This window comes from Rhizophagus irregularis, chromosome 32, assembly GCF_026210795.1.
Source record: "Rhizophagus irregularis chromosome 32, complete sequence".
NCBI lineage: Eukaryota > Fungi > Glomeromycota > Glomeromycetes > Glomerales > Glomeraceae > Rhizophagus > Rhizophagus irregularis.
This window is the reverse complement of record NC_089460.1, coordinates 1,639,642-1,666,607: the sequence shown is the minus strand read 5'-3', so window position 1 is coordinate 1,666,607 and position 26,966 is coordinate 1,639,642. Positions and strand designations below refer to the sequence as shown.

Below are 26,966 nucleotides of genomic sequence, written 5' to 3'. Positions count from 1 at the left end.
AACAAACACTATTTAAACGGGGATCATCAATAAAGTTTTGTATCAAATTTCTATATCAGTCAAGTCAAACTTCTATTTAAGTAATCGATAACCAGTGTAATTTATTCTTAGATCTTCCTTCAGTTATCAAAATTGGTAAATCATAGTATTTTCGCCATTCTCAGCCAATTTATATGAATTATTATCGGATATATTATTCTACAATGGGGTAAAGCAAAATGTAGCATTATATTATCGTATTTTCGAAAGTAGATGTTTGAACCAATCAATTCATGAGTGAAGCAAGGGAAGTTAGGCAGTAAAGGGAAAGAGAGAAGGTTAGAGAGAAAATTGGTAAAGAAAGAGATTAACATTAGAAATCTTTTTTGTCTATTAAACTGTCTTTAGTAAAGTAGATTATTAACCATTTTTATTATATTACATCTTTATTACTCTTGTTAATTGATTATCATACGTACAACATATATATCATATTTTAATATCATACGTTCTTATTAATTTTATTTGTAAACTAAAAAAAATATTATTAAGTATTAATCCAGTTAATTCAAATTCAACATTAACCCTGTTTTCTTGCCCCCCAAAAAAATCCGTAACGCCAAGACATTTATTACCTTTTTTTTCCTAAATTTGTAAAGAAAAGGAGCAAAAATGGGTTGGTAGTAAGATCACAAGAGAATAAAAAAAAAAACTTTTATAATTATCCAAAAACAATAACCAAATTCATCTTCCCATCATTTATTAACAAAAAAAACTAATAAAGAACAGATCTATTAAAATCATTCTTTCTTATCCTTAAAAAGATTATTATTTTAAACAAGTCCATAATTGCCTATTTGTCATTAAAGACCAAATACAAAGGTAATTGTCTTCCCATTCAGTATCTTTATATTCTAATGCTTGTTCTAATTTAGCTTTAGGTCTTAAAATAACTAAAGCTTCAAGATATTTATCATCAGGCCAAATAACAAAAGCTAATTCTAATAATTTAACAAAATTATTCATTTCAAATCCATTAATATTTTTAAAAGGCCAACCTTTCCCATTTGATAAGGCAAAAGATAATAAATAATCAACAGCTTTTCTAATGGATTGACCTTCAGGTCCAACATAATTCCATCCATCAAATCCAAAATATTGTGATCTTTCGGCTAAAAGAAATAATGCTTGTAAATTAAATGTTGAATAATACCATGAAGTTGGGCGTTTTGTTTCATGAGGTTGTTGTCCTGTAGGAAGAATTCCTTCATTTACCCTATTTATTAGTGCTTCATATGAATATTTACGTGCCTCCTCTTCTCTGCCTAGATAAGATAATAGATAAATCGCTTGTACATCATAATATGTCCCATGATTATTTGTTGACTCCTTTTCATCTATTCCTATAGAAGTTTTTTCTAACCAAAAATAATATTTTGATAACCAAATTTTAAATTTTTTCTCTACCGAATGATCCCATTTACGAGATGAACGCATTAAAGGTATAGACTGTAACATCCTATAAATAGGTCGCATATCTATTATACCAGTTCTTCTTCCTAAATCTTGACCTTTAATAAAACTTGCATAATTAAGATTAGGATTCATCCTTGTTTTTGGATTTATAAACCATTCTTTAATTCTATAAACAGCTTTCTCAACGTATGAATCATTTCTTGTAAAATAATAAGCAAATCCTAAATTTTCAACATCATCAAATAATTTTCTTAATAAAGAATAGTCTTTAATAGTTTCAATCTCAGGGTTAGAATAACCATCTTTTCTCATATAAGGTAATCCATCCGGTTTATTTGGGTCTGGCCAAAAATATCTTGCCAGTGACATGTAATCATGTGGATCATTTGAAGGTGCAAGTTGAGGTTTTAAAGTTACTGAATAAACTGAATCATTTTTTAATGCTTTATTTGCTTTATTGATAAGATTTGATAACATATTATAATGTTGTTGACGGAAAGTATCAAGATAGTTTGCATAAAACTTATCATTTATATTAGATATATGTAAATGATCATCCTTAACTCCGGGAGCAAATGTCCACATAAAAATAGAGTATATAGTTCCAAATATGATCAAAACTAATATTTTTTGATTATTTAATCCCATCACGATTATTAAAAAGAAGAAGAAGAAGAAAGATATAAGAAAAAAAAAGTCTTATTTACAATTATATGAAAAAGGATCCTTTCTCTGAAACAAGAAAAACCGGCCCTATCTCCATTTAAATATGGCTAAAAAATGAAAATAACCAAAATAATATTCTGTATGGTAGATCAATCATTCAGTAAATGAAAAAAAAAAAATCCACGTAATTTACCAATAAAGATAAAATATAATTCCCATAATAATACCTTTTTGAAAAGTGCCGAAATTTTAGCGAAAATTTTGGATTTCTCGAAACTTTTAAAAAGTTAATGATATCATCAATTGTTTGAATATTATTAATCTAATTTTTTTTTTTAAAAACTTTAACTTTGAATGTAATGGATGTACTAAAGATATGCATGATAATCGATCATTATCAAAACTCAAAAACTAATATACAGTATATTTATTATTATTATTAACCAAACAAAAAGATCGTGAGAGCATGGGGATGAATCTAAAGATCCGCAAATATTTATTCTATTTTAAAATAAAACATGGGGAGCAAAAGTTTAAGAGAAGATAATCAGCCAATTAACGTCAGATTTTCATTTATTTGTAATTACATGAATCACTATGAACACTTTGAAGTACAAGAATTACATGAAGTGCATAGGTTTCATATTAAAATGTTATGTCTTTTTTCTTTTAATACAGTAATAAATATGGAAATATTTCAAAGAATGTTTATTATTACGAACCTACGATGCATTTTGAAAAAATTATTGTTTTTATTATTTTATATTAATAACATTTTTTACCAAGCCGAAAGAGGAAAAGCATATGGAATTTCTTTGATTTTAAATTCTAAAAATACAATTCACATGCTAATTATATGACGACATCAAAAATATTATTTTACATAATTTTTGTAAAATTTCTTAAGAATAAAATAATATGTGACGTTAATCTTGGCGGCCAAAGTTTCAAATTACAAAAAATTACAAAGCCAAGTAAAAGGTATAAGTTTCTTTAAATAGAGTTCTTGGTTTCTTGGCGTATCAACCAAACGTGAATTTATAATTATTATATATTCAGTTATGGGTATTCTGGAAAATACTGAAGATACTGTAATTTTTCTTGGCAAAGACTATTGATTTGCTAAAAGCTGTGAACGTGATCTCGTGCCAAGAAAAATTAAACATATATTCCATATTTAATCACTTGCATTAATTTTCTATTTATAATTAGAAACTCTCAACAATCCTTGGTCTTTTTCTTATTAAAGAAAATAAAACGTTTGCTATTTTTTTAAACTTATCCGTATTTGTCTTGGACTTTCCTATTTATAAGAACTACATCAAATTGAGGAAAAAAAAAAAATATCCTTTTGAGTCAAATAAATTTTTTTATCGAATTCAGTTTTTTCTCTGAGAGGAAAATAGATTTCAAGTTTAAATCGTTTAAAAATATATTATTTATTACCTACCAACAAGAATAACTTCTTAATTATTGTAAATATAAAGTTTTTTTTAAGAATGTCTTTATTAACACCACCACCTTCTGTCAAAAGTGAAGAATTAGTTTGTCTTTGGAATCAATGTTTTCGTACTTTTGAAGATCCAGAATTACTTTATGGTCATTTAGCTCATGATCATGTTGGCCGTAAATCTACTGGAAATTTATGCCTTAGTTGTCATTGGGATAAATGTGAAGTGGTAACTACCAAAAGAGATCATATCACTAGTCATTTAAGAGTTCATGTTCCACTTAAACCACATGTTTGCGAAAGTTGTAAGAAAGCTTTTAAACGTCCTCAAGATTTAAAGAAACATGAAAAAATTCATACGGATCAACATCAACAACAAATTATAATGGGAAGAATGAATAAGAAAAATCTTCACCCTCCTACTCCTCCTCATTGTTCTTCTTCCTCTGAACATTCTCCCTCAATATCTTCTGCTTCTTCTCCTCATCATATTCCTCTTTCTCCTGGTAACAGCGTTATCTCCGACTTAACTAATGATTATTTACCATCAAACTTTGATTTTTCTCAAATCTCTAATGCTGAAATATGCAATTATACAAGCCCTACTTATCTAATTGATTCTACAACTAGTCTAAATTATAATAATCGTACTAGTAATAAACGTAGCGTTGATATGTTTGATGGTTTCGTTCAAGATGTCAAAAGAAAACGTATTGACCCTCAATATAATGAAAGTAAGATATTTGTAATTTTTAAATTAAAAAAGAATTTTACTTTAATAAATTATTAACAAATTTCTTTAATTAATTTAGTCTTGTTTAGAAAATTAGAGGATTTATCTAAAGTTATTGATCAAGATGGATTGGATTTTGATTCACTCCCATCTCTTAACACAAAAGAAGATTTTAATCAAATTAATGATTTTCTTGCTTGTACAATGAGAGAAATTAATAATGATAACATATTGAATGAAAATGGATTTAATCTTTTGGATTCATTCGACTCAAATTCTCAATTAATGTCACTTCCTCTTGATACTTTTTCAACTGCTGATGCGAGCGCATATTTAAATTTAGATGATAGTAATAGTGTCGATACAAATGTTTTATATCCTGTTGTAACTTCAAGCGCTTATCCATCTGTTTTATCAGATATCCCTACAACTACTTCAGCTCTTTATAATTCCAATGATTTTCCATCTCCACCTGAAGAAGCTAGCAATTGGACTACAAATGATTTATTCATCTATGATGTACCTGAAGTAGCTAATCCAACTACACCTTCCACTTCCACTGCTACTACCACTACACCTACTTTACCTTCTCAAGCGTTCTCCGCTTCACAATATTTTGATTATGAAGTTCCTCTTACTTTATCTCATACTAATGAATATATCGATGTGACTCCACCGTTGATTCCTTGCAAAAAACTTGATAATCCTCAATGTAATGCTCCAACTACTGGTCTATCATTGACTAAAGAAATTTCCGAAGCAACAACGTTGAGAGATAAAGTTAAGAACGAATCACAAGAGGAAGATACAAGTTATGTAATACCTAAGGATAAAGGGTCAAATGTACAATCATCTAAAATTACAACACAAATATTTTCAAAAGTTACTCAAAAGAAACAAGTAGAGGTTGTAGAGCCGGTAAAAGTTAAACAAGAAAAATCTGATGATATGATGGATTTATTATCAAAGAATTTATTTAATATGGATTTGAACGAAGATAAGAAGATCAAATCTGACAATGTAAGAGCTAAACATGCTGCTCTCATTGCTACTTTGAGTAAAAAAATTGACCAACTTTCCAAGAGATATGAACAAGAAAATGATAATGTTAAAGTAAAAATAGAAATTTAATTAATTATTCAAGGATAAAAAAAACTCATGTCCTTTGTCAAGTTGGTTATTTGTTAGAGCATATATTAGTTTCTTGTCTATAGATAGATTAGCGACTACATCATATTTCAATTTTTTGATCTTATTTATCGGAGTGGACTTTTTATTATTTACTGTATTAAAAAAATTAAACAATGAAAACAAAAAATAAACCAAATAAAAAGTAATTCGTGTTGGGATATGTTAGGAAAATTATTACCATTTTATGAACTTTTTATATTTTCTCTTTTTATATTTTCTCTTATATATTTTCCCTTTATAAAATTCCGAATTGAATAAGATTATATAATTTTTTATGATTTATAATTTATGATATATTTATAACCCTTTATTTGTATGATAATATTTACATATTTTTTTTATAGTTAAATTTTCATTTCTTATGATATGGATATTTTACAAATAATAAATAAAAATCGATTGAAAAAAAAAAATATTGTGCATCCGAGAATGTATTTTATTATTTAATGTTGAAAACATCTGCAATTATAATAAATACATACAGGTTTACAACAGTTAAATCGGTTACATCTCAATTGTTTATGAAAAAAAAACGAACACTAAAACAGCTATTCATCATTTTGTTCCATTTGATCATCGTCATCATCTTGGTCCATTTGATCATAATCAACTTCCAACTTTTGGGACCTTGTATTTTTTTTTGTTGTTTGATTATTTGATCTTTTAGGTCTTGATCCACTATCAATACTATCGCAATCACCAATTACATTAGAAGAATCCCAAACTATTTCACAATTTGGACATTTTTTATTATTTTTTGAATCAAAATATCTACGAGCACAATGATGATGAAAACGTGCTTTACATTGTGCCATTTCACATCGTTGTCCCTAACATATCATTTTAAAATTAAATATGTATTATACATATACCTATTAAAATAATTTATCAATCTTACCTTTGTAACAATATCATAACACAGAATGCACTCTGAAAGATAATCTTCAAATTCCTTTTTAAGGTAATATTGTAATTCTAGAATAGATCTTAAACTCAATGAATATCTTCCTCCCCTGTAATATAGAAATTTATTTTAATTTAAGTGAAACGTTTTATGTAATTTTGAATTGATAATTACCGTGATCTACTCAACCATTTGTCATCGACAAATCGTTGTAATAATATTTCTCCATTACTTTTTGATATAGAAGTTTTTAGTTTCACGACTTCTTTTAATGCAGTAATTGAAGACACTGAAAACGACTCATCATCTGCCGTAACAATAAGTTCTATCTTTTATGTGATAATAATTATGAAAATGGGATCTAAAGAGTTTTTAATTATGAAAAATAATTTTTTACCAAACGTCTGAAAAATGATATTTCTATGGGTGTATATTCAGTGGCCATTTTAGCAATTTCATCTCCATTCGTGTTAACCTATTAAAATGGGAGAGAAAAAGAAATACAAATTATTTTTTAAGCCGTTTATAGGAAAAACTTTTAATATAAATTACCAGTGCCCAAACGGCACTTCCATCTTCTTCGTTATGACTTTTTCGAAACTCTAAATCTATAGAATTTAGCTTCGCATTAAGCGTCGTCATAAATTCTGTAAAAGTCTCTTGATCTTGAACTAAACAATATTTTTTTGGATAGAAATGAACATTTAAAATAAAAATATTTGAATTAAATATTTAATTAAATACCAGCTGTTGCTTCATATGCCTTACGATATATTTCAATGGCCGTTTCTTCAGTGAAAAACCTTTCAGAAAGAGAAGCTTGTAAAAATAATCTATGAGCATCTGTATATTCGTTAATAAGCATATTTTATTAAGCTAGCAAAAAAAATGAGTGAAAGAAGGTGGTGGTGTTGTGCGCGACCATACATTCGCGAAACAATGCTGATGCGTGACAATATCATGTGTTTCGGTTCGATTGTATATTATGAAATTCTTTCCTTTTATAAAGAGAGATCTACAAAATTTCTGATCGACACTTTAATGGCCCGGTCTAATTAATAAAATTTCCGAGTTAGCACAAAATTTCCATTCACTTGGAACGCACATTAAAAAAAAATTTTATAACCCCTGAATCTGATCAGATTTGTTTTTGACTTTTTTTTTTTGAGAATTTTTTTTTTTTTATAAGTAAATTTTTTTACATGTTCGTTCTACATAAAGAAACAAAGGAGAATAGAAAAAGGAAAAAGGAAGAAAGGAGCAATAGTAAAAGGAATAAAGAAATCAACTATATAATACACTAAGTTGATCAAGAAATGAAAAGGTGGGTAAAGCGAACAATCAAAAAAAAAAAATAATATTTAATTTTTAAAATAAAATGAAATCAATAATATATATACGGATCTGTTGTAAATTTAACAAGACGGGATAAGGTGGAATAAACCTAGAGGAAAAAACATGAGAAAACAAATACAATCGTTTCTCTTTTTAGGGATAGAATTTTGTATGGAATTTTTTTTTTTGTTTTGTTTTTTTTTTAAAAAAAAATTTCCTATATAAAGTCCAATGTTCGTAAAAATATATATTGCGAAATCCTCGTTATAATAATATATATACATACATATACACACACACCCCATATATGAACACGCACACAATACGTTCCAAATTTCTCTTAGTTTTTTCCGTGACAAAGACAGAGTTAAAAAATGGTAATAATATTGAAGATAACGTCCACCAACCAGCCAAGTATATGTGGTTTTAAGCATCAGAATCACCTCCGTTTGCATTTGCACTCAAACGACGTTCTTTCTCATTTTCTAACTGATTATATAATAAGAAAAGGGCTTTTTCATTGGCTTCGGGAGATCCTTGGATTGTAAACATTCGCTCACCAGTTTCATCATGAGGCGTCTTTGCAATGCTGATACGAGAACCAGAGAGTCTGCGAATTTCGGAAATTTTGGAACCAGCTTTGCCAATAATACACCCAACCATATCAGCAGGAATAGAAATATTTTGAGTTCGAATGGTGTTACTATCATAATTGTTATTACTGTTGGATTGACGACGATTATTATTATGATAATCATTGCGTTGGCGAATGAAATCGGTCCCATTGCCAGTACGGGTAGTATAATCATTACGACGAGAGGTAGAATAACTTGAAGTTACTTTAATGGCAGGATTATATAGGACCGTCCCGATACCACGTTCGTTATCTTCAATAAGACACTTGCCAATTTCCCATACCGCGACACGGATGGCCTCGACAGTTCCTTGAACTTCCACAATTCTTTCCGTGCTTTGAGGAAGCATTTCCTTTGAAGCAACCATCCTAGCTCCAGAGACATCTTGAATATGTTTAATTTTACCACCTTGACGACCGATAATAGTTCCCATCAAATTATGGGAAATAAGCAAACGAACAGAAGTAAATGCATTAGGTGGAGGAGTAATTGGAGTTGAATTAGGGCTTGCATTCACTGGATTCTCGAGGAGGGTTTGTGCGATCAAAGAATACGCCTACGATAAAAAATTAAATTATAAATAGATCAACGTAATGAACTAAATTTAATAAAAATCTAATAGTTTCAAAAATAAATATCGTCTATAATGTTTTTTAACATGTTTTTAAGAATTGAAAATTTTTACCTTAGCTACACCATCAAGGGTACCTGCGACAGACAAAACTCTGTCGTGAACACCTTGAACAACTTTAGATACACCGGCTTTAACACCAGTACTCTCTCTCAATTCGGCGACATTTTTACCAGCTTTGCCAATAATAACTCCAGCTTCTTTTGTAGAAACCAATGCCCTAAGGGTAAGTTGAGAATTTGATATATCTCCAGCCTCGTCCTCATTAGTACACTCTTTATTATCTTCTTCAACACTGCTAATCTCGGTAGTAGCAGTTTGATCGGTTGAAGCAACAAAAGGGGTGTCAAAAAGCGAATGAGCTGTGGGGGCAGGAGAGGAGGAGGTGGAGGAGGTAGTACCGTTATTTGTGGCTGCGACCGCAGGAACATTAGTTCCATTAATTTCGGCTGGGTCTTGAATACCTGTACGAGTGTCGTTTGCCATTTTTTACACGTCAAGTTTGTTGGTAGTCTACATAATTCGTAATTTCGGTATATCAAATTGTTATAAATATACGTTAATTATTAACCGTGTTTAATAACTAACTTCTTATTATAAATTTTGTTTTAGTTACCTTAAACTTCCTAACCTAAGAAAAATAACGGAAATAACCCGTTTTCCGTTTTGAAGGAAAAAAAGTCGTTAGTAACAAGGAATAAGGTAAGGTTCTCTAGTTATTATTTTCGGCTTCTTGAGTTTATCAAAGATAAACCCGAGTGAGGAACAAGAGAGCGTTCCGATGTAAGGTAGGTCAAGTCACAGGAATAATAAAGGAATAAAAAGGTGGGGAAAAGATCGAGGTATCGAGGTATATGTAAAAAAAATTTTTTTTAAATTTTTTTTTTTTTTTTTAATAATATAGGTGAGGATGGTAGGGGAGTTGATGGGTTGCGTGTTATGAGAGGGAAAAGGGTGGTATTATTTTTTTTTTTCAATGTTCGTTAAATTTGTTTTTTCTTTTGGGGAAGGATTAATGTCCCCTGTGCCGCGAACAGAGCACAAACCTGATTATTTGATGACGTGCTTTCTCTGTAGTCCTGTGGATCCTGCTTGCCGAACAAAGAAGATCCAAGCCCAAAATCAAAAATGGGAGTAATTTCTGCCATTCAGTAGATCAGAAATGGTATTTCACCTGTGATAAGTCGCATATCTATAAATCAAACAATGCACATTAGCTGCGGGTTTTTTTTAGTTCGGTAATGAGACCAAAAACAAATAATTCACGAGATTTTTCTATTATAAAATATAAAAAAAAATATTTGGTAATGTCAAGATGTATGTATCTTGTTAACCTTTTTTATATAACTAGATTTTAGTTTAATTTAGTGTAAATAAAAAAAAATTATAGATATTTATGATATTATTGATCAATGTTATTTAATATCTAAAATATCTAATAGGATCAATAGGATCATATATATATATATATATTATATATTAAGAATAATGAATTTTATTGTATAAATTATTAATTACAAAACCGTATAATTGTTGTATTAATTAATATCAATAAAACATAAAAAAATGAGCAAGATTATGATCACTAATCACTAGGTATCAAAACTACCTCGATTTTGTGTTAATATAGCAGCTTATTTAAAATTTGAACTTTTTTAGTAAAATAATATAACATCAAATTATACATATAATTAATTCACTTGCTCGAATTTCGGATAAATATCAGACATCTTTCAAATCCTTGATGATCTCTGATAGCTTTTATACATTCCCATCCAGTGAAAATTTTTTTAACTTTTTCCGCCATTTTATTTCCTACTTCCAAAATAATTAAAGAATCCTCTTTCAAAATATCAAGCTTTTTTATGTATGAATGTTCTAAAGATTCATATAACAGACGGTAAAATTTATAACCACTTTCTTCGGCAAAAAGTGCTTCAGGTGGTTCAAAATTACGTACATCATCATTTGGAAGTGATCGAGCAATATCCAGATATGGTGGATTGCATACAAGTATATCAAAATGTTTGTTATGGACTAATCCATAATTGTGTAGACTTGTGAAATCACCTTTTTGAAAATCATAATTATTGTTGTCGGAAACAAAGAGTTTCAAGTGTCGTTCTGCATTTTTACGAGCAATCTCTAAAGCAGAAGAATTTATATCTAATCCTAATCCAAAAACATGAGGTGAAATTGTCTGAACCTTCTGAGATAAAATACAATGTAATACAGAAATAAGAATACATCCCGATCCTGTTCCACAATCTAATATTGAAAACATATTATCATCATCATTTCCCCGATCTTTCCAGAATCCAGAATCTAATTTATTCAAATATAAGTCTATGATTTCTCGTACCAGATATTCTGTTGATGGTCTAGGAACCATTGTATCTTTACTAACAAAAAATCTTAATTTAAAAAATTCCTAATTATTATAAATTTGTTATAAATAAATATATTGAAACATAATTCGGATAAGTCAAATGAACTTTTAGTTGAATACCTTTTCTCCAGTAATATACGCTGTTGGTATAATTTCTGAATCTAATTGATCAGTTATTTCAATTCCATATCGTTGCAATTCTTTAATAGTTTCATTTTTCTTTTGCTCAAAAAACTTTAGCTCGCGTTGCCGTACTTTCTGATTAAAAATCATTCAATCATTTAATATTTATAAATGCATTAATTGAAATTCCAAATTCCGCAAACTATTTTTCTACCTCAAATTTTTTCGGTTCATTGATAGTTACTTTGATTTCTTCACTTGTTATAGGATGACTAAAAGTGACTTCTAATAAAGCCATCATTAAACTTTTATCTTTGCACGACTTCAATTCTTTTGAACGGGAATTGGAACCAACGATAGGATGATGTACTTGAATAAAATATTCTTGAATACCAGCACTTGAAATTGCAGATGAATTATTTAAAATAATATCCAATGTTGTGATATACTTTTCTTTACCGGATGTACTACGAGTGAAAGTGACATTTTGTAATGCGAAAGGTGGTGTGTGATTATGAAAAAAAGTTTCATCATCCAAAGGAAATTTACCATGACAAAGTACCCGATAACTTTGTCGAATAGAACCACTTTTAAGTAAGGTCATAAGTTTAGTTTTTATCTCACGAGTTTTGGAAACAATGATCTTCAAATATAAAGTTTAAAGATAAATTAAGACATTGTTAATCAATATATTTGATTATAAAAACTTACCAAACCATTAACTGCTCTTTGTGTTTGATTAATGCAAGTGTATTCCTTTCCTTCTTTGACAAGACCACTTCCTCCATCCAGTACGAATGACAAAGCTTCTTGCAAGTTTCTAATAGATACACCTGCATTCTTACAGATAACAGCTAAATATTCATCTTCCAAAATTATTGCAACAGGCATTTCTAACTTATCCTTCTTCAAAGCAAGTTTGTCAATCTGTAAATCTATTATATCTCCTTCATGGAGTAAACGTGAACTTTCAGCGGGCTTTCCATTAACGAAGATCTCGCCTCGTTTAAAGCAGTCTCTACAGAGTTTCTTAGAAATAATTACAGATCTAAAATTTTGACAGACAAACTTTTCTAGACGCGTACCAGATTCGTTTTGATCAACTATACGTGTCAAATTACATAATTCGGTCACTGAATCGAGTTGCATTTTATATATTAACCGTTTTACCGCATATATTAACGTTCTTGATCCAATTTGCGCGTTGATCAAATTTCATGTGATATCTAATAAGTACAGGCACAGATAAATGTAACACCCGATGGTCAAAGAACTCTCTGATCAGAACGAAATGCAAAGACAAGATTTCTTCTATACGGTTCCACAAACATTATGCATGTATCTGCATTTTTATCAGTGCAATGATGTATTGCTTGTAACTTAAATTTTTGATATATTTCTTTAATGTATATTTTCAATTGTGTAATATTTCCTGGTTTTTTTTTTATATTAATAAAAGTTTCATTTTGAAGTCATTATCTTTACTTAATACATAAATTTTAGGAACATGATTTTAATATTTCAATAATATAAAAATCTGATAACTTTATTCTGCAATCTGTTAAGACTAATCTATTATATTTTAATTAAATTCTTTCAAAGTTGTAATTTTGACTGTTAACTAAAATTCTTTAAGAAATCAGAGTTGCTGTTGGTAAAATTTATAATTCCTTTAGTTTAAAAAGTGAATATTTTGAGATAATAGTTGTAAATTTCAAAAGTATTATTAAGTTTATTTTGTATTATAAAATATTTTAAAATCTCAGAATTTCAAAAGTTAATTAGTGTTAAGAAAGAAAGAATTGTATTTAAGAATTATAAATACAAAAATTTGAATTTGAACACTTAACAATTTATCAGATCTGAATTTTAATAATGAATAATAATAATAAAATGATAAATTAATCCATTCTTTTTGAATTTTAGGAAAAACTACATTCATATATAGGCTGATCAGGTTATATGTCATTGTTTCATTGTAATAACTAGGGGAAATGGTCAGATTGTTGATTCAGTGTTGTGAATTTGAAAGCGAGAAAAACAAAGTAGATCCCAATTCATCTAAATAATTGTAATATACAGTAGTTAGTAACTTGACTCTTGAGGAAACAACAAACCTATGATCTCATATCAGCAGATCGAGACCTCGTGGTACTAACTTGAAATCATATTATACGATCAACTAACATTATACTCTATTTTTCTGTCAAAAATATATAGGCTTTATGTTTTAACGAAATCTCTCACGTATAAACAAATGTAACAAATATTCAAATTTAAAATTCGGGGACGAATATACTTTTTCGCGTCAGTTTCTTAAATTGGCGCATATCTCACATGATTATTTATAATAAACCCAAATTTATAAGTAAACAAGTTTTTTTTTTTTTAATGAAAGTTTGAAAGGGCACTAACATTTTTTTTACTTTATTGTATTTGTAACGAAAGTTTTGTCATTATGAATACAGGTTTTAACCAGCATAAATAACATAATAGTTTGGCATCTTGCATTATGCCATTGTTCTAGATTTATATAATCCATTTTTCTATTCATATTGTATTTTTCATCCATTCAGAATATGGCGTTTGGCCTGATAATCCAGCCAATTCTAATTTTATCACTAATTTTTTGTAGGTCAAGATTTTCCAGGCTTTTTTTTTTATTCTGTTGTCATTAAAAAAAAAAGAATGATTTGTTATGACGTAAAACTACGTACATTGCACCACAATATAACTAATGTGGCTTGCAGAACTGTAAAGTTACACTTTTCCGAACTTTATATACGACATCTTTCGTTTAGCCAATCAATGATCGTAATTGTCGTCCGATTTACGAAGAGATTTAATCATAATATTAAAATAATTAAAAAGTCATCTTTTTTTTTTATTTACAACCTGTTCATATTGTAAGAGATATTTTGAAGGAGAAAAAAAAATAATCTTAACTGTTATACAAAATAATAATAATATAATAATAAAACTAATTTCCCATGAGGAAAAACAAAGAAATTATTTTTCTTAAGGGACACACATATATATATAGAAGGGCTGCATAAAAGTAATGGAATAATAAAGTTTATGATATAAAAGTAACCAGAAAAAAGAACTTAAATCTGCAATAAATGCTTATTTTTTCTTCAATATTTGGTGTAAAAGGTGAGGGCGCGGATATGTTAATAAAGAAACTTGGATTTTATATAAAATGTCATATATTCAATAATACAATAACATCGTAATGCGCCCCCTTCATTAATACAAATCATTCAACAAAAATTCTCCGATATTATATAATTTCGGAACAAATAATATTATTCCCGGCACAACCAATATAGAAATATGAATATAATTAAACAAAAAGAAGAAAAAAATGTAATGTAAATTATATCCGCTTAAAGCATAATTATAGGTCTCCCTATACATGAAGAAATGACCCAAAAATAATGTATCTATAAAATCATAACTTATGTGTAAGGTAGGGAAATTAACAATTACACCCTCCATTTGTACCACCAGCAATTGGTCCGTTCCCCCTTGGTAAGCCGGGAAGCGGGCTTGGCCCTCCGTTAACAATTTGACGTGGGCGAGGGGACATCATGAGTTCAAGCGGAATTTTCTTTGCTGTGAGAAATTATTTTTAAGTAAATGGTTTGCTTTTTCTTCTCATATATATAATATTATTAAATTTTGATTAAATCATTCATACCAATCTCGGTGAAAACGTCCCTAACACCATCCCCTTTCTTTGCACTGGTTTCAAAAAATAGCAGGCCGAATTCATTAGCATAGGCTTTAGCTTCCTCAGTAGGAACTTGTCTTCCGCTTTCCGTAGACTCATCTTCACTCTCTTCAATAGGTTGGACAAGATCTATTTTATTACCTGCGAGTGCAATGACAATATTAGGGTTCGCTTGACGCTGAAGCTCTTTCACCCAAGATTTAGCTTTGTCAAGCGATGCCTAATTGTAGCCATCCACCAATTCCATTTATAAATTATTTTTAATATGTGATCAGATCACTTTTATTATATTTTTGATATAATAAATTCATAAGGTAAATCTGCATATATTACTGTATAAAAACTTACAGCTTTTGTGACATCATAAACAACAACAGCTGCCTGAGCATTTCGATAATACATTGGAGCTAAAGAATGAAATCTTTCTTGACCGGCTGTATCCCAAATCTCAAACTTAATTACTTTGTCTTCCAAACGGCATTTTTGCGTTAAAAAGGCAGCTAAATAATTATATAAATTTGGTATTATATAAATTAAAAAATAACGAAGACAAAAAAAATAATGCTATTTTATATATTTAAAAAATGAGAATTTATTTTTTAAATATACATTTTATGGGATCAACAAATGTTTCACTTACCACCAATAGTTGGTTCTTTATTTTCTTGAAATTCGTTATTGACAAACCTGAGTACTAAGCTAGATTTACCCACTGCAGCTTCACCTATATAAAGTACAAGATATAAAGAAAGCCTGTTAATTTCAGCTCTTTGGCTCAGGTTACGTGATGAGGACAGTTTGGATAAATATTAACAAGTTTCACACGATGGTAAAAAAAAACCCACCAAGAAGGACTAGTTTAACTTGAACAGGTTTTAGGTTTGGCTGTTGGTTGGTACCTTCCCCACCAGCACGAGCGGGTGATTCAGAAGACAAAGTGCTCTGACGTGAAGTATTTGACATATTCAATAATTATGTGCTGGTATTTGTCTTCTTTTTGTTTGTAATTGAAATATATTCAAAAGTTTGTTGGCTTGAGCCGAGAAAAGAAAAAAAAAGATGGAAAATAATGATACAATGCAAGAACCGAAAAAAAAGTTTGAGGTTGAATATTAAAATGATTTCACTCTGCTTACTCAATAAACTATAGAGAAAATCGGCAAGTATCACATCACAACGCCCGATAGTGATTATAAAATGTACCCCTGATTAGGTCTGATAAACAAAGCGAAAAATTACAGGGGTTAAAATTGTAATAATGCCAAAATTTTCTATTTATTCTATTTATTATATAGGAAATCCAAAAGTATAAATTCTAGTATATTTTTTTTTTGTTCAGGATTGTGTACAGTTTTGACATTATAAGCGTTTTCAAATTAAAGATCTATTACGCTTAGATATTTGCCTGATCCTAAACAGTAACGGAGAATTTGTTATCAACAATGGATATCTCAATAATTTCTCAATTTTTGTTCTGGAAATGACTATCTCTTTATTTAATGCCACCAAATACTCACAAAGACTTGAAACAATCCATCTATACATTTCTCTCTTTGAATAACTGATAAAAGGCAAAGGTCAAGGTCCTTTCCTCTTGTTCACCAATGTTCTGAGAACCCTTATCCCAGTTTATCGACAAGAAGGGAAGCAATGACGGACAACAATTAAATAATTAAAAATAAAATTCATAAAAAAGATTTGGAAAAGTAATATTTATCAATAACTCAGCCCGCCATTAAAGTTTATTATTCTCAGCATTGTTTTGATCTAGAAAATGTCTTTCTACAGAAAATACTATTTCATTACATTAAAGTACAAGTTATTTTCATTGTGCCCAATAACATGCTCATGCGTTCAATTACACTGCGCAAAGAGTACCCTACGTGATATTCGGATTCACCATTGTAACATTAATTGCACCTTCAAAAATAATCCCTCACGTTACAAACGCATTGATCAGTGTTGAACTTTAAACCTTAGATCGAAGCGCAGAGTCGCTGCAATGTAGGTGTCGATACTGACGCTCTTTCCACTCAGAGGCGGGAAACGCAAGCCATATATCTAAACATTTGCTTCAATACAACACTCTACCATGATTGTTTATGCTATTAATAACCGTTGACGGCCACGGCCATCCGTTTATTAAATTTTTTTGAGACTTTTAACTTTCATTACTATCATTATTATTATTAACAATAAAAGTCATTAATAAATAAGAATTATAATTTTTTTATTTTTAAGGATCCGTGTCAACGAAACACAATTCGATAAACAAAAAAGTACATTATCTGTGAAGTCCTTTTATCGAATTTTTGAAACAAGACTGTTTTATTGCGAGGTTCTCGTACAGATTGAACAATAGAATCTAACTGAATTTCGAACTGAAGCAATTATTTTTTTCTACGCATCATGTCGATCATTACTATTATAATAAGATCGGCGTTGTGCATAAATGCATAAATATAATGTTTTGTCGCGCGCGTTTATCGCACAATAAACGCGTGGAAGATAAAGTACCATTTGTATTTCAAAAATTGAGATTTAATCGCCATGTCCACTTCTGGCTCAAACTCAAATACCAGTTCTAACCCATCTGTCAAATCAAGACCAGTCAAGTCAGCCTTGTCAGAGCGGACAGAAAATGCGACTATGTCAGTTTCTAATGTAACAGAAAAAAAGACAACACGAGTTTCACATTCTAATGTTTCAAGATCGTATAAACTTAAGGATATCATAAACGAGAACTTACAAGCAATGACTGATATAATAAAAACGCGTTCTGAAAAAAGCAATACATTTGTACACAATGAACCTATAATACCTGATACTAACTTTCAGACTCTAGTAGATGAAACCTTATCCGCAATTTATGAGCTGGAAAAGATTGAAAAGTTGATAGTAAAGCAATTAAAAATTGATAAGGCGATTTGTACCTTAATTTTAAAATTGATAGATTTTGGATTGGTTAATAAAGTTTAATTTACCTTGATTTATTCTTTTATTTAATTAAAATTTCAATAATTAAAAGCTTGCAAAATTTTTCATGATTAGTATACCAAGACAATTGACCTGTTACAGAAATTGCGATCGCGACTTTTGGTTTATTTCGAATCTACAACTATTTCTGAAGCGACCAATGCAATATCCTCTAATGAAAGTCTTACGCGTCAACCTGTGATAAATACCGCAGCCATAAAATCTTACGAAGACACGGCAGATATTGTGAAATTATTGGAATTGTCTTATTTTCCGATTCCAGAAAATAATAAAATTCCACATATTGAAATAGTTTCATTGATTTTGACAAGTTTAATCTATGCGATTCAATGCATAATAGTGTTAGAAGAAGGAAAATATATTAAGGTGCGTCACGTATTATTAATTTTTGTTATTAATGAGATTTTTATAATATTCTGCAATTGATATCCAATCATCTGTTTTTTTATAGTTATTGCCCAAATATTTAAGACATAAAGGGAACCCAATATATTGGGGACAAGTATTGGAATCAGTGGACCCGATACAATCTAAAACTCAATTAGAACACCTAATGCGTATCATCTCAAAAGCAATTAGTAGACTTCATAATTTAGCAGGTATCTTTAAATTAACATTTTTTCAAGTATATTTTATAAGATTAACATTTTATTTATTTATTTTTCATTTTATGATTTTAGCGGAGAATGCTTCGAATACATTCTTAAAATTATGTTACTTTTACATGTACGCATTTGTCTTAACTAAACGACCTAATTTATCTACATTTTTCGAAACTAGTTTAAGATTTTCTCTTGGGTTTGAGAGAAAATATAAAAGTGGTGAGTTAATTAAAAAAAAAATGAAATAAGCATTTAAACGAAACAAAAGACGTTTAATTAATAATGAACCAAAATTCAGAACAATCAGCTTCATTATATCAGGAATTAAATGCATATTACAATGAAATGTCGATATTGGTGAAAATGTATATTCAAGATGCTACTGAGTACCCACAATTCCTTGTTTGGCGTAATCACTATTCATACGTTGCTCGAAAGGTATAATAATTGTGGCGCTTATGAATTGTTATCTTGTCTATTACTTATACTAATTGTTTATGGGATTAATTATTTAAGAACAAAAATTCCAAGAAATTGATCGAATTTCATGAGTCAATTATTTGTTCGTTACAGGATTCATCTCAGTCTAAGGGTTCAGCACAAGATTTGGAGAAGTTATTACAAATCGCAGATTTAAGGATCGAAATTACGCATTTTGCGTTAGAAAATCTGTTGTACACACTACAAAGTAAGATTTGGCTTTACATTTTTTAATTTAATAAACATTTATTTAATGCATTATTAATTTTATAATAGATGGAGATGCGATAAAACGAATTAAAGAAGCTCGAGATGCTTTTAATGAATTATCACAAAGCAATATAAAGGAAAAGTTGTCCATGAAAGAGATCAATGCACTTTCGCAGCTTTTCAAGGTTGTCGAATTAATTAAACAACCTATCATGAAAATTGTTGAATTCGTAGAAGATGCCTCCAAAAAAGGACATTCTGCTGTAACAGATTCGAAACGATTATTTGAAAAAGAGCAGGCTCAAGTTTTGATACAAGGACAATCATTTTCACAAGAATCTAATGAAGAAAGCGTCTACAAATGTCTTAAGGAATTAATTCATATTATTGTTCTCTATTTTAATTTCATTTGTAAAAATTATTTTGGTGAATATAAGGTACGAAAGTTATTAAACTGATTAGTAATATTTGACTAGAAAAACAAATTATTTTGACTAATCTCCAATATATAATTTTTAAAGTCTAACTATTTACGCGGAAGCGATTCATCTTATTTAAATCCTGAGAATATTGTGCTGATTACGATTGATATATACGATATTCTTTCTCGGTTAGAACTTAATATATATCAAATGAATGCCTACGAAAACTGTATGTCTTACATCGATCAAGCGTACCAGATTGTTCAGCATACAACATGCAGAGAAGGGCTTCATTCTATTTTTAGAGCGTATTGTCGCATTGGCAACTTTTATTACATAAAGAATCAGTATCATATTGCCAAGAAACCTATATACAGTGCGTGTACAATCTTGATACGGTATTTAAATGAAAATAAGGACTCAGATGAGACCAAAGGAAAGAATAAAGCTTCAATGAATGAATTAGAAGAATTTAAATCTCGTTTGAGTGAGAGATATAATATGTTGGGAAGCTGTTTAATTAAAATGAATGAATATGAGGTTTGTATTTAATATATATTTTTATAGAATACGTGAATATTGTGTACTAAATTGTATCATACATTTAAAGGAAGCCAGCAAAGCTTTAGAACAATCTCTAAAATATCTTCCTAAACGAGATTTCCTTCAGTTTTCGGAATTGGTTTCATCACAAACGGTTTTATCCGCATCTCAAGAATCACCATCAATTCCTAACATAATTTATCGTTATATCTATTCAACTTATTTTAATTGTCCAGATAGTGGATTCACACCAATTCAGGATATTTTCTTAGAAGCAGGATATAACTTTATTGATTTTGCAGGGTTGTTGGAATACGAATTGCGCGTATTTAAGGAGCGTGTATTAGACTCACATAATATTCAATTTGATTTTTTAAATGTAGAAAAGACACTAATTGATACTTTGTTGACTTGCTATCTTCCTGAGAATTATCCTATTCGACGTGCAAGGTCAGTGTTCAACTTACATTCAATAATTATCTTAAATTATTTGTTTTTAATTGTTGTTTTTTTATTTCCGGATATTTTATATCAACTTATAGGATATTAACTGAAAAAGTTAAATTTATGATATATATTGAAGGTGATTCAGATCAAAATTCTACATTGAAGTATATTGAAGAAGCCGTTGATTTACTAAAAACAGATGTAAAATTATTTATTATTTTGATTTTGTTGATACGAATTTATACCAACTTCTCCTAATTTGCCTTATAGAACTTTGGCAAGGATGACAATCTTAGACATCTTTGTTCTTATTATCTAGCGACTGCTTATTCTTTGATTGGTATTCTCACACTTGAGTGGGAACATCGTTCTAACAAATCATTTGAGAGTGCATTTGTAATATGGGAAAGTATTTTAAAAAAAATTCCTCCTTATTTCCCTGGAAGCACTGTTATGAGTAAGCACATAGAGAGCACTAAGAAAAACATTGATGACATTGAAAGGTTTTATGGCTATCTTCGTATCCTTAATATTTTTCAAATATTCACTCTCCCCAAATAATTCAAACAACCATATTCTTGACAGTAATTAATTATTAAGTGTTACTTGTGGATTTTTTTGGAGTCATGAATGAACCAAGGAACAAAATCAAAACGTTGAATCTTATGTTAAGTTTAAATAATGGAGTTAAAGACGCAACTGATCGATATTCAGGTAGTATAATTATGCTTATTTAGGTATACCAAAATATGATTAATTTACTTGAGCTTAAAATTTAGATTCGGTAAATTTATATACTCAGATTGGTCAGACATATTTAAATCTCGGTTATACTGGTAGAGCTGGAATAGCTTTCGAAAAAGCTAAAGATATCCTTGATTCAAATATTTGTACGAGTGAAGTTAAATTATCGTGGATGCTAGGATATAGTCATTATCTATGTGCAATTGGTAATGTTGATAAAAGGTACATTGTTTTTTTTTTACGTAGTCTATCTTTTAACAATCAGAGTATTAAATAATAATTCCTCCCTTTAGTATCTCATTTTTTGACCAATCAACTTTGGTTGCAAATATCAGACAGAATTCTGTAGTTGCGACTGCTAGACGAAGAAAAAATGATCGGATGTTATTCGTGGATGCTGCTTTCACGCGATCGCGTATTTTAATACATTTGGTAAAAATTTATCACACTTTATTGTATTTAAGTTTATATGTTTAACTTATTTAGTTTATTTTAAAGGGTCGTTTAGAAGAAGCCATTAGTAATGTCACGCAGGCTATTCATTTACTTAACAGAATGATGAGGAATGTTAATTTTCACGGAAGACATCAAGATCAAACGGACACAGAAGTTAATCCTTTTCTCGTTGAAAATCAAGTGGATAATAAATGCTTAACTAAGATAAATAAGGAAATTTTTGGTGGCTTTTTGAATTTAACTGCACAAAGATGGAAATGGAGCGTTTTACAGGTATATTTATCTATTACTTACATGTAAAGTAGTGATCAGCCTGATCATTAGTTTCCTTATTTTTATCATAGATGCTTTTTGAATGTAATCACCATCTCGGACAATTACACATCTTACGAGGAAGCATAAAAGAAGCAGATTATTGTTTTCAACAGGCACTGGAATTAATTCAACCTATTAAAGCAAATGCGAGCATAAGTCGTGTTTTATTAAATTTAGCCGAATTGGAATTTCGAAAAAATTGCTGGAAAGAAAGTGAAGAAAAGATTAATCAAGCCATTGAGTATCAACAAAAGGTTCATATTAGTTATTTCCTTTAAACAGATTTAAATTATTTTAATTTGTTAATTACCTTTTATCGTTTAAGTCTGTTATCTTTCGAAAAGAAACAGCTCTCGTAAAGTTATGTTTCGGTGACTTCAAGTATCGAGAAGGTGATTTCAAATTTAGACAAGGGGATTTCGATAATCAGATGCAATGTTATGACTTTGCATTGGATTATTATCGTAAGGCTGTTGATATTCTGACCAATATCATGAAAGAAGAATATATTTCTAAAATTGAATACCTGGACGCAAGGTTTTGTTTAAAACAAAAGTCTCGTAGGAAAAATCTTTTTTTTTGATAAATTTAGCAAATTTTAAATTTCAATTATTCAAAATTAGTGTATTACAAACGCCAAGGAGTAAAAAATTTGTTTCACACTCGGACACGCCGCCAAAAATCAAGCTTACAAGAGACGGTAACTGTCTGTGATTTTTAATGAAATTTAGATCTTTTTAAAGATGATTAAACATATGATAAATTAAATGGTTAGGCAGTAACGAATGTTTTTTACTTTCATATCTTAAAAGTGAACTTTTTCGCCGCCAAGGTTTGTTTGATATTTACCTTTTGAGATATTTCATTAATGGGTATACTTCTAAACGTAAAGAAATTTTGTTTTCAGGGTTGATCTTAAGTAAACGAGGCAAGATCGAAGAGGGACTTAGATTGATTGAACACGAAAAACTTTCGAATCAATCATGTCTTGAAAAGGTTGGATGTTTAAAACAACGAGTGACATATATAACTTACATATATTGCGTGAATAAGAAAGTTTTTTTTTTTTTATAGGCTGAACATATTTTTATTTTGAGTAAAGTCAAAATAATGGAAATTACCACCAAATTAATGAGTCAGAACCGCTTGTTATATGAAAATATCCGTGACTCTGGTATATTATAATTATTATAATTTTAATTTTTTATACGTATATAATTTAATAATGTGAATTAATTTTAAATCACGTTATTACGTTGCAGTATTTTCGTTACCAATGATGAATAATGTTGTTAATAAAAAGTCGAAACAATCCATGAAATTAACAACGTCAGCTACAACCGAAGAAATTGACAAGATGCTTGAATATTTGATGGAAGTTTACGAGTTAGCATATGAGTGTGGACCAACACACTTGTTACAAGAAGCTTCTTTGTGCATTTCGATGGTAGTCATGACCAAGGCCAGTCAATTAAACATTATCCAAAGTGATATGGCTGTTATTTGTTCATTTTATCTGGGTAATATATCAAATTTTTTTTAGGCCTTAGTTTCTCAATTTAGTAAACGTATCTTTATTTAAATATTTGGTATTTAGAAATGACAAAAGCTCTTACAGCAAAGAGAGAAATGTCTGCGGCATTAGATAAGAAATTAAGTTTTCCTTTATTGTATGACGACAACCAATGGCCACAAAAAATTGCTATGTTTCCTTCTGAGTCTAATATTTTACAGAATGAAGATAATGATTTATATGATGACGAAACTGAATCTCGTAGAAGTTTCTTAATGGATTTAACTCAGAGATATAAAAATGAATCATCCTTAACTTATAATGAATTTCAAAAAGAGTTTTTGGATATTTTGCCTCCTAATTGGGCAGTTTGTTCTATTTCCATTGACATCGAAACAGACGAAATGTACATTTGCCGATATCGACAGAAGACGACCCCACTCCTACTTCGATTGCCATTGAAACGTCAATCATGTAGAGATGGAGAAAACGATGGATTAAGTTATGAAGACGCACTTAAAGAATTTAATGGTATTTTAGATTCATCCGAACAAATTAACAAAAATCCTTCAACATCAAAAGCATGGTGGAAAGCAAGAAAGGAATTAGATGTAAAACTAAAAGATCTGTTATTCAATATTGAGAATTGGTGGCTTGGTGGTTTTAAGGTAAATTCATTTAATTGGCTTTTCTTATATAAAAAAATTCGTAGAATGATGCATTTAAACATTTATTATAAAACAGGGAATATTAATGGCGGATAGGCAGGAATCTCCCAGTAGGATATTAAAATTCAAAGAAAAAATGGATAATTTATTATTCAGATGCGAAAATAACAAATTATCTGGAAAGCATTCAAAAATGAGAAAGCTTGATATTGAAACAGAGCTTTATAAATCATTTCTTCGACTAGGGTCAAATGCACAAGATCAAGATGTTGAAGATATTCTTTATTTCCTTGTTGACGCGTATAATAAATACAATGATCAACAGATCGGATATGATGAAATAGACTTGGATCAGGTTTGTTTTAAAATTACTCGCCATTTTTAATTAAAAGTAATGATTAAAGTAATTATTATATTCTAATTTTTAAGCTTATAATGGATGTTCAAGAGGCGTTATCTGATGATGATAATTATATGAACTCTAATTTCGATAATCATGATAATCAACACGTTATATTAATTCTTGATAAAAATGTGCAAATGTTACCATGGGAAAGTTTGCCATGTTTACGATTTCAAGCCGTTTCAAGATTACCGTCTCTTTCGTTCTTGAGAGATAGAATCATGCTAACGAATCATGTGAACAAAAAGGGTGAAAATAAAAGGGGCGAAAAAACGGAATGGTCAGACTATGTCATTGATGTGAATAAAATATTTTATGTTCTTAATCCAAGTCAAAATCTGAAGCACACACAAAATAAATTTGAAGATTTTGTAAAAAAGTAAGTATTTCTTTTTTTTTTAAAACAAAAAGTCAAAGAACCAAAATAAATGAACTATTGCAAAAGTATTAAAGGTTCGGACGGAATTATTGGACGGATCCCTACTGATCAAGAATGGGTAGATGGTTTAACAAATAAAGAACTTTTTATGTAAGTTTATATTACATTTATATTTTCTACTGATGATATCGAATAATTATAATTATATTGTTAGGTATTTCGGACATGGTGCTGGTGAAACATATTGTAAGAGAAATAAAATTAAAAATTTAGATCGTTGCGCTGTAACACTTTTATTCGGTTGTAGTAGTGGACGATTAAAGCTAGGAGGGGAATTTGATCCCTCTGGCATAATCCTAAGTTATTTATTGGCTGGAAGGTAAATTGCAAAGATAAAACTCAATATATTTGACTCATTACAAACGTTAACTATTTTATATCAAATTTTATTGTGACAGCCCAGCAATTGTCGCAAATTTATGGGATGTCACTGATGTGGATTTTGATAGATTCAGTAAATCCATGTTTAAGAATTGGGGATTAACCTCTAATGAAGAAACCCCAACGAAACAAAAAAGTAATGTATCATTAGTTCAAGCTGTCACATTAGCAAGAAAAGTTTGTAATCTTAAGTATCTAATTGGTTCGGCTCCTGTGGTTTATGGTATACCGTGTTATTTACAAGGAAACAGTTGAAATATTGGCATAAATTAATTTAGTATTTAATGTATAACAAAGAGATCTATATAGTTTAGACTGTTTAATTTACTAACCACTCATCATTTAGAAGAAAGCAAATAGAACAACCAATAGAGCAACTAATTAAAATTGTTTTTTTTTGTTTAAAAATTTATTATAATTTAGTATATTGCTATAATGTCATTAAGAATAATTTAGTATTATATTCTTCCAATTTTATCATAAATTGAATAGTTTTAGTATTTATAGAATTAAAGCTATACTTTATATTTAAATCAACGTATTTTAATTATTACCAGCATTAAATGTAATTCTTATTATTCTTATTAGTAATTTTAAGATTAGTAATAGTCTTATTTTATATTTGTGTTAAATGATAAACAATACAACCTATTACCTATATATGTAAACAAATATATTAATAATAAATTAGCTATATATAAATTTTCTTTATATTTTACATATATAATTTTATTTCAGTATATTTTTAATATATTTTTTAAAGCAAAATTTAATTAATATTTAATATAATAAGATTATTATAAATAAATTAAATTAATTGTTAAGACAGCACTTTCTCATTAAGTTTGATTATAAAGAGATTACAGGTTTAATTCTACCAATCATAAAAATTAAAGAATTTTACTACAGATGCTACTACCAATAGCATGTAAGTACAGGAATTAGTATAAGTTGGATTGCACCATAATTACCATAATTAAAGTTGATTATAACTTAAACTGAACTGATCCAGTTCAATTCAGTTTACATCTTAAGTAGACTGAATCATAATTCAATTCAAAAGTTCAGTTTAGTAAGCTGAACTAAACTGGTTCATTT

The 26,966-nt window shown here is 29.2% G+C and overlaps 6 protein-coding genes across 6 annotated transcripts; 1 reads left to right on the top strand and 5 right to left on the bottom strand.

The window, feature by feature from the left end:
* Positions 1 to 443: 443 nt before the first annotated feature.
* On the bottom strand, positions 444 to 2,185 carry OCT59_023165 (uncharacterized protein). The gene has a single exon (XM_025314133.2). It carries the CDS (start codon positions 2,101 to 2,103, stop codon positions 808 to 810), a length of 1,296 nt encoding a protein of 431 aa, XP_025185712.1. The 5' UTR covers positions 2,104 to 2,185; the 3' UTR covers positions 444 to 807.
* A 3,714-nt stretch (positions 2,186 to 5,899) lies between these two features.
* On the bottom strand, positions 5,900 to 7,348 carry OCT59_023164 (uncharacterized protein). Its single transcript, XM_066150580.1, has 6 exons — positions 7,144 to 7,348; positions 6,952 to 7,070; positions 6,797 to 6,874; positions 6,574 to 6,728; positions 6,394 to 6,508; positions 5,900 to 6,325 (listed from the first exon to the last, which is right to left on the bottom strand). The coding sequence occupies exons 1-6, from the start codon at positions 7,262 to 7,264 to the stop codon at positions 6,044 to 6,046; spliced, it is 870 nt and encodes a 289-aa protein (XP_066006596.1). The 5' UTR covers positions 7,265 to 7,348; the 3' UTR covers positions 5,900 to 6,043.
* Positions 7,349 to 7,563: 215 nt separating this feature from the next.
* On the bottom strand, positions 7,564 to 10,020 carry OCT59_023163 (uncharacterized protein). The gene is made up of 3 exons (XM_025314130.2): positions 9,617 to 10,020; positions 9,055 to 9,513; positions 7,564 to 8,925 (listed from the first exon to the last, which is right to left on the bottom strand). The coding sequence occupies exons 2-3, from the start codon at positions 9,484 to 9,486 to the stop codon at positions 8,161 to 8,163; spliced, it is 1,197 nt and encodes a 398-aa protein (XP_025185708.1). The 5' UTR covers positions 9,487 to 9,513; positions 9,617 to 10,020; the 3' UTR covers positions 7,564 to 8,160.
* Positions 10,021 to 10,467: 447 nt separating this feature from the next.
* Positions 10,468 to 12,661, bottom strand: OCT59_023162 (uncharacterized protein; the record flags this gene model as incomplete). The annotated part of the gene is made up of 4 exons (XM_066150579.1): positions 10,468 to 11,431; positions 11,510 to 11,647; positions 11,727 to 12,155; positions 12,224 to 12,661. The coding sequence occupies 4 exons, from the start codon at positions 12,659 to 12,661 to the stop codon at positions 10,697 to 10,699; spliced, it is 1,740 nt and encodes a 579-aa protein (XP_066006595.1). The 3' UTR covers positions 10,468 to 10,696.
* Positions 12,662 to 14,356: 1,695 nt separating this feature from the next.
* Positions 14,357 to 16,409, bottom strand: OCT59_023161 (Vacuolar protein sorting-associated protein 21). Its single transcript, XM_025309061.2, has 5 exons — positions 16,094 to 16,409; positions 15,889 to 15,972; positions 15,597 to 15,748; positions 15,216 to 15,468; positions 14,357 to 15,130 (listed from the first exon to the last, which is right to left on the bottom strand). Exons 1-5 carry the CDS (start codon positions 16,209 to 16,211, stop codon positions 14,994 to 14,996), a joined length of 744 nt encoding a protein of 247 aa, XP_025185706.2. The 5' UTR covers positions 16,212 to 16,409; the 3' UTR covers positions 14,357 to 14,993.
* Positions 16,410 to 17,798: 1,389 nt separating this feature from the next.
* On the top strand, positions 17,799 to 26,264 carry OCT59_023160 (uncharacterized protein; the record flags this gene model as incomplete). The annotated part of the gene is made up of 28 exons (XM_025314128.2): positions 17,799 to 18,212; positions 18,300 to 18,611; positions 18,697 to 18,844; positions 18,926 to 19,066; positions 19,146 to 19,285; positions 19,364 to 19,535; positions 19,604 to 19,974; positions 20,059 to 20,499; positions 20,570 to 20,952; positions 21,045 to 21,150; positions 21,220 to 21,469; positions 21,550 to 21,663; positions 21,729 to 21,915; positions 21,987 to 22,125; positions 22,192 to 22,422; positions 22,494 to 22,718; positions 22,790 to 23,001; positions 23,088 to 23,164; positions 23,240 to 23,296; positions 23,372 to 23,460; positions 23,539 to 23,638; positions 23,727 to 23,984; positions 24,062 to 24,645; positions 24,722 to 25,000; positions 25,075 to 25,427; positions 25,494 to 25,577; positions 25,642 to 25,806; positions 25,886 to 26,264. 28 exons carry the CDS (start codon positions 17,799 to 17,801, stop codon positions 26,121 to 26,123), a joined length of 6,270 nt encoding a protein of 2,089 aa, XP_025185705.2. The 3' UTR covers positions 26,124 to 26,264.
* Between the last annotated feature and the right edge of the window lie 702 nt (positions 26,265 to 26,966).

Excerpts from the sequence above, each read along its gene's own strand:
- OCT59_023161 (XM_025309061.2), bottom strand. The coding sequence starts at position 16,211 with ATGTCAAATACTTCACGTCAGAGCACTTTGTCTTCTGAATCACCCGCT. Across the intron at positions 15,973-16,093 it reads AGTTAAACTAGTCCTTCTTG|GTGAAGCTGCAGTGGGTAAA; the intron begins GTGGGTTTTTTT and ends TACTTTATATAG. Across the intron at positions 15,749-15,888 it reads TAAAGAACCAACTATTGGTG|CTGCCTTTTTAACGCAAAAA; the intron begins GTAAGTGAAACA and ends ATAATTATTTAG.
- OCT59_023164 (XM_066150580.1), bottom strand. The coding sequence starts at position 7,264 with ATGCTTATTAACGAATATACAGATGCTCATAGATTATTTTTACAAGCT. Across the intron at positions 6,729-6,796 it reads TATCATTTTTCAGACGTTTG|ATAGAACTTATTGTTACGGC; the intron begins GTAAAAAATTAT and ends ATCACATAAAAG. Across the intron at positions 6,326-6,393 it reads GTTATGATATTGTTACAAAG|GGACAACGATGTGAAATGGC; the intron begins GTAAGATTGATA and ends ATGATATGTTAG.
- OCT59_023163 (XM_025314130.2), bottom strand. The coding sequence starts at position 9,486 with ATGGCAAACGACACTCGTACAGGTATTCAAGACCCAGCCGAAATTAAT. Across the intron at positions 8,926-9,054 it reads CCCTTGATGGTGTAGCTAAG|GCGTATTCTTTGATCGCACA; the intron begins GTAAAAATTTTC and ends TTTTTATCGTAG.
- OCT59_023165 (XM_025314133.2), bottom strand. The coding sequence starts at position 2,103 with ATGGGATTAAATAATCAAAAAATATTAGTTTTGATCATATTTGGAACT.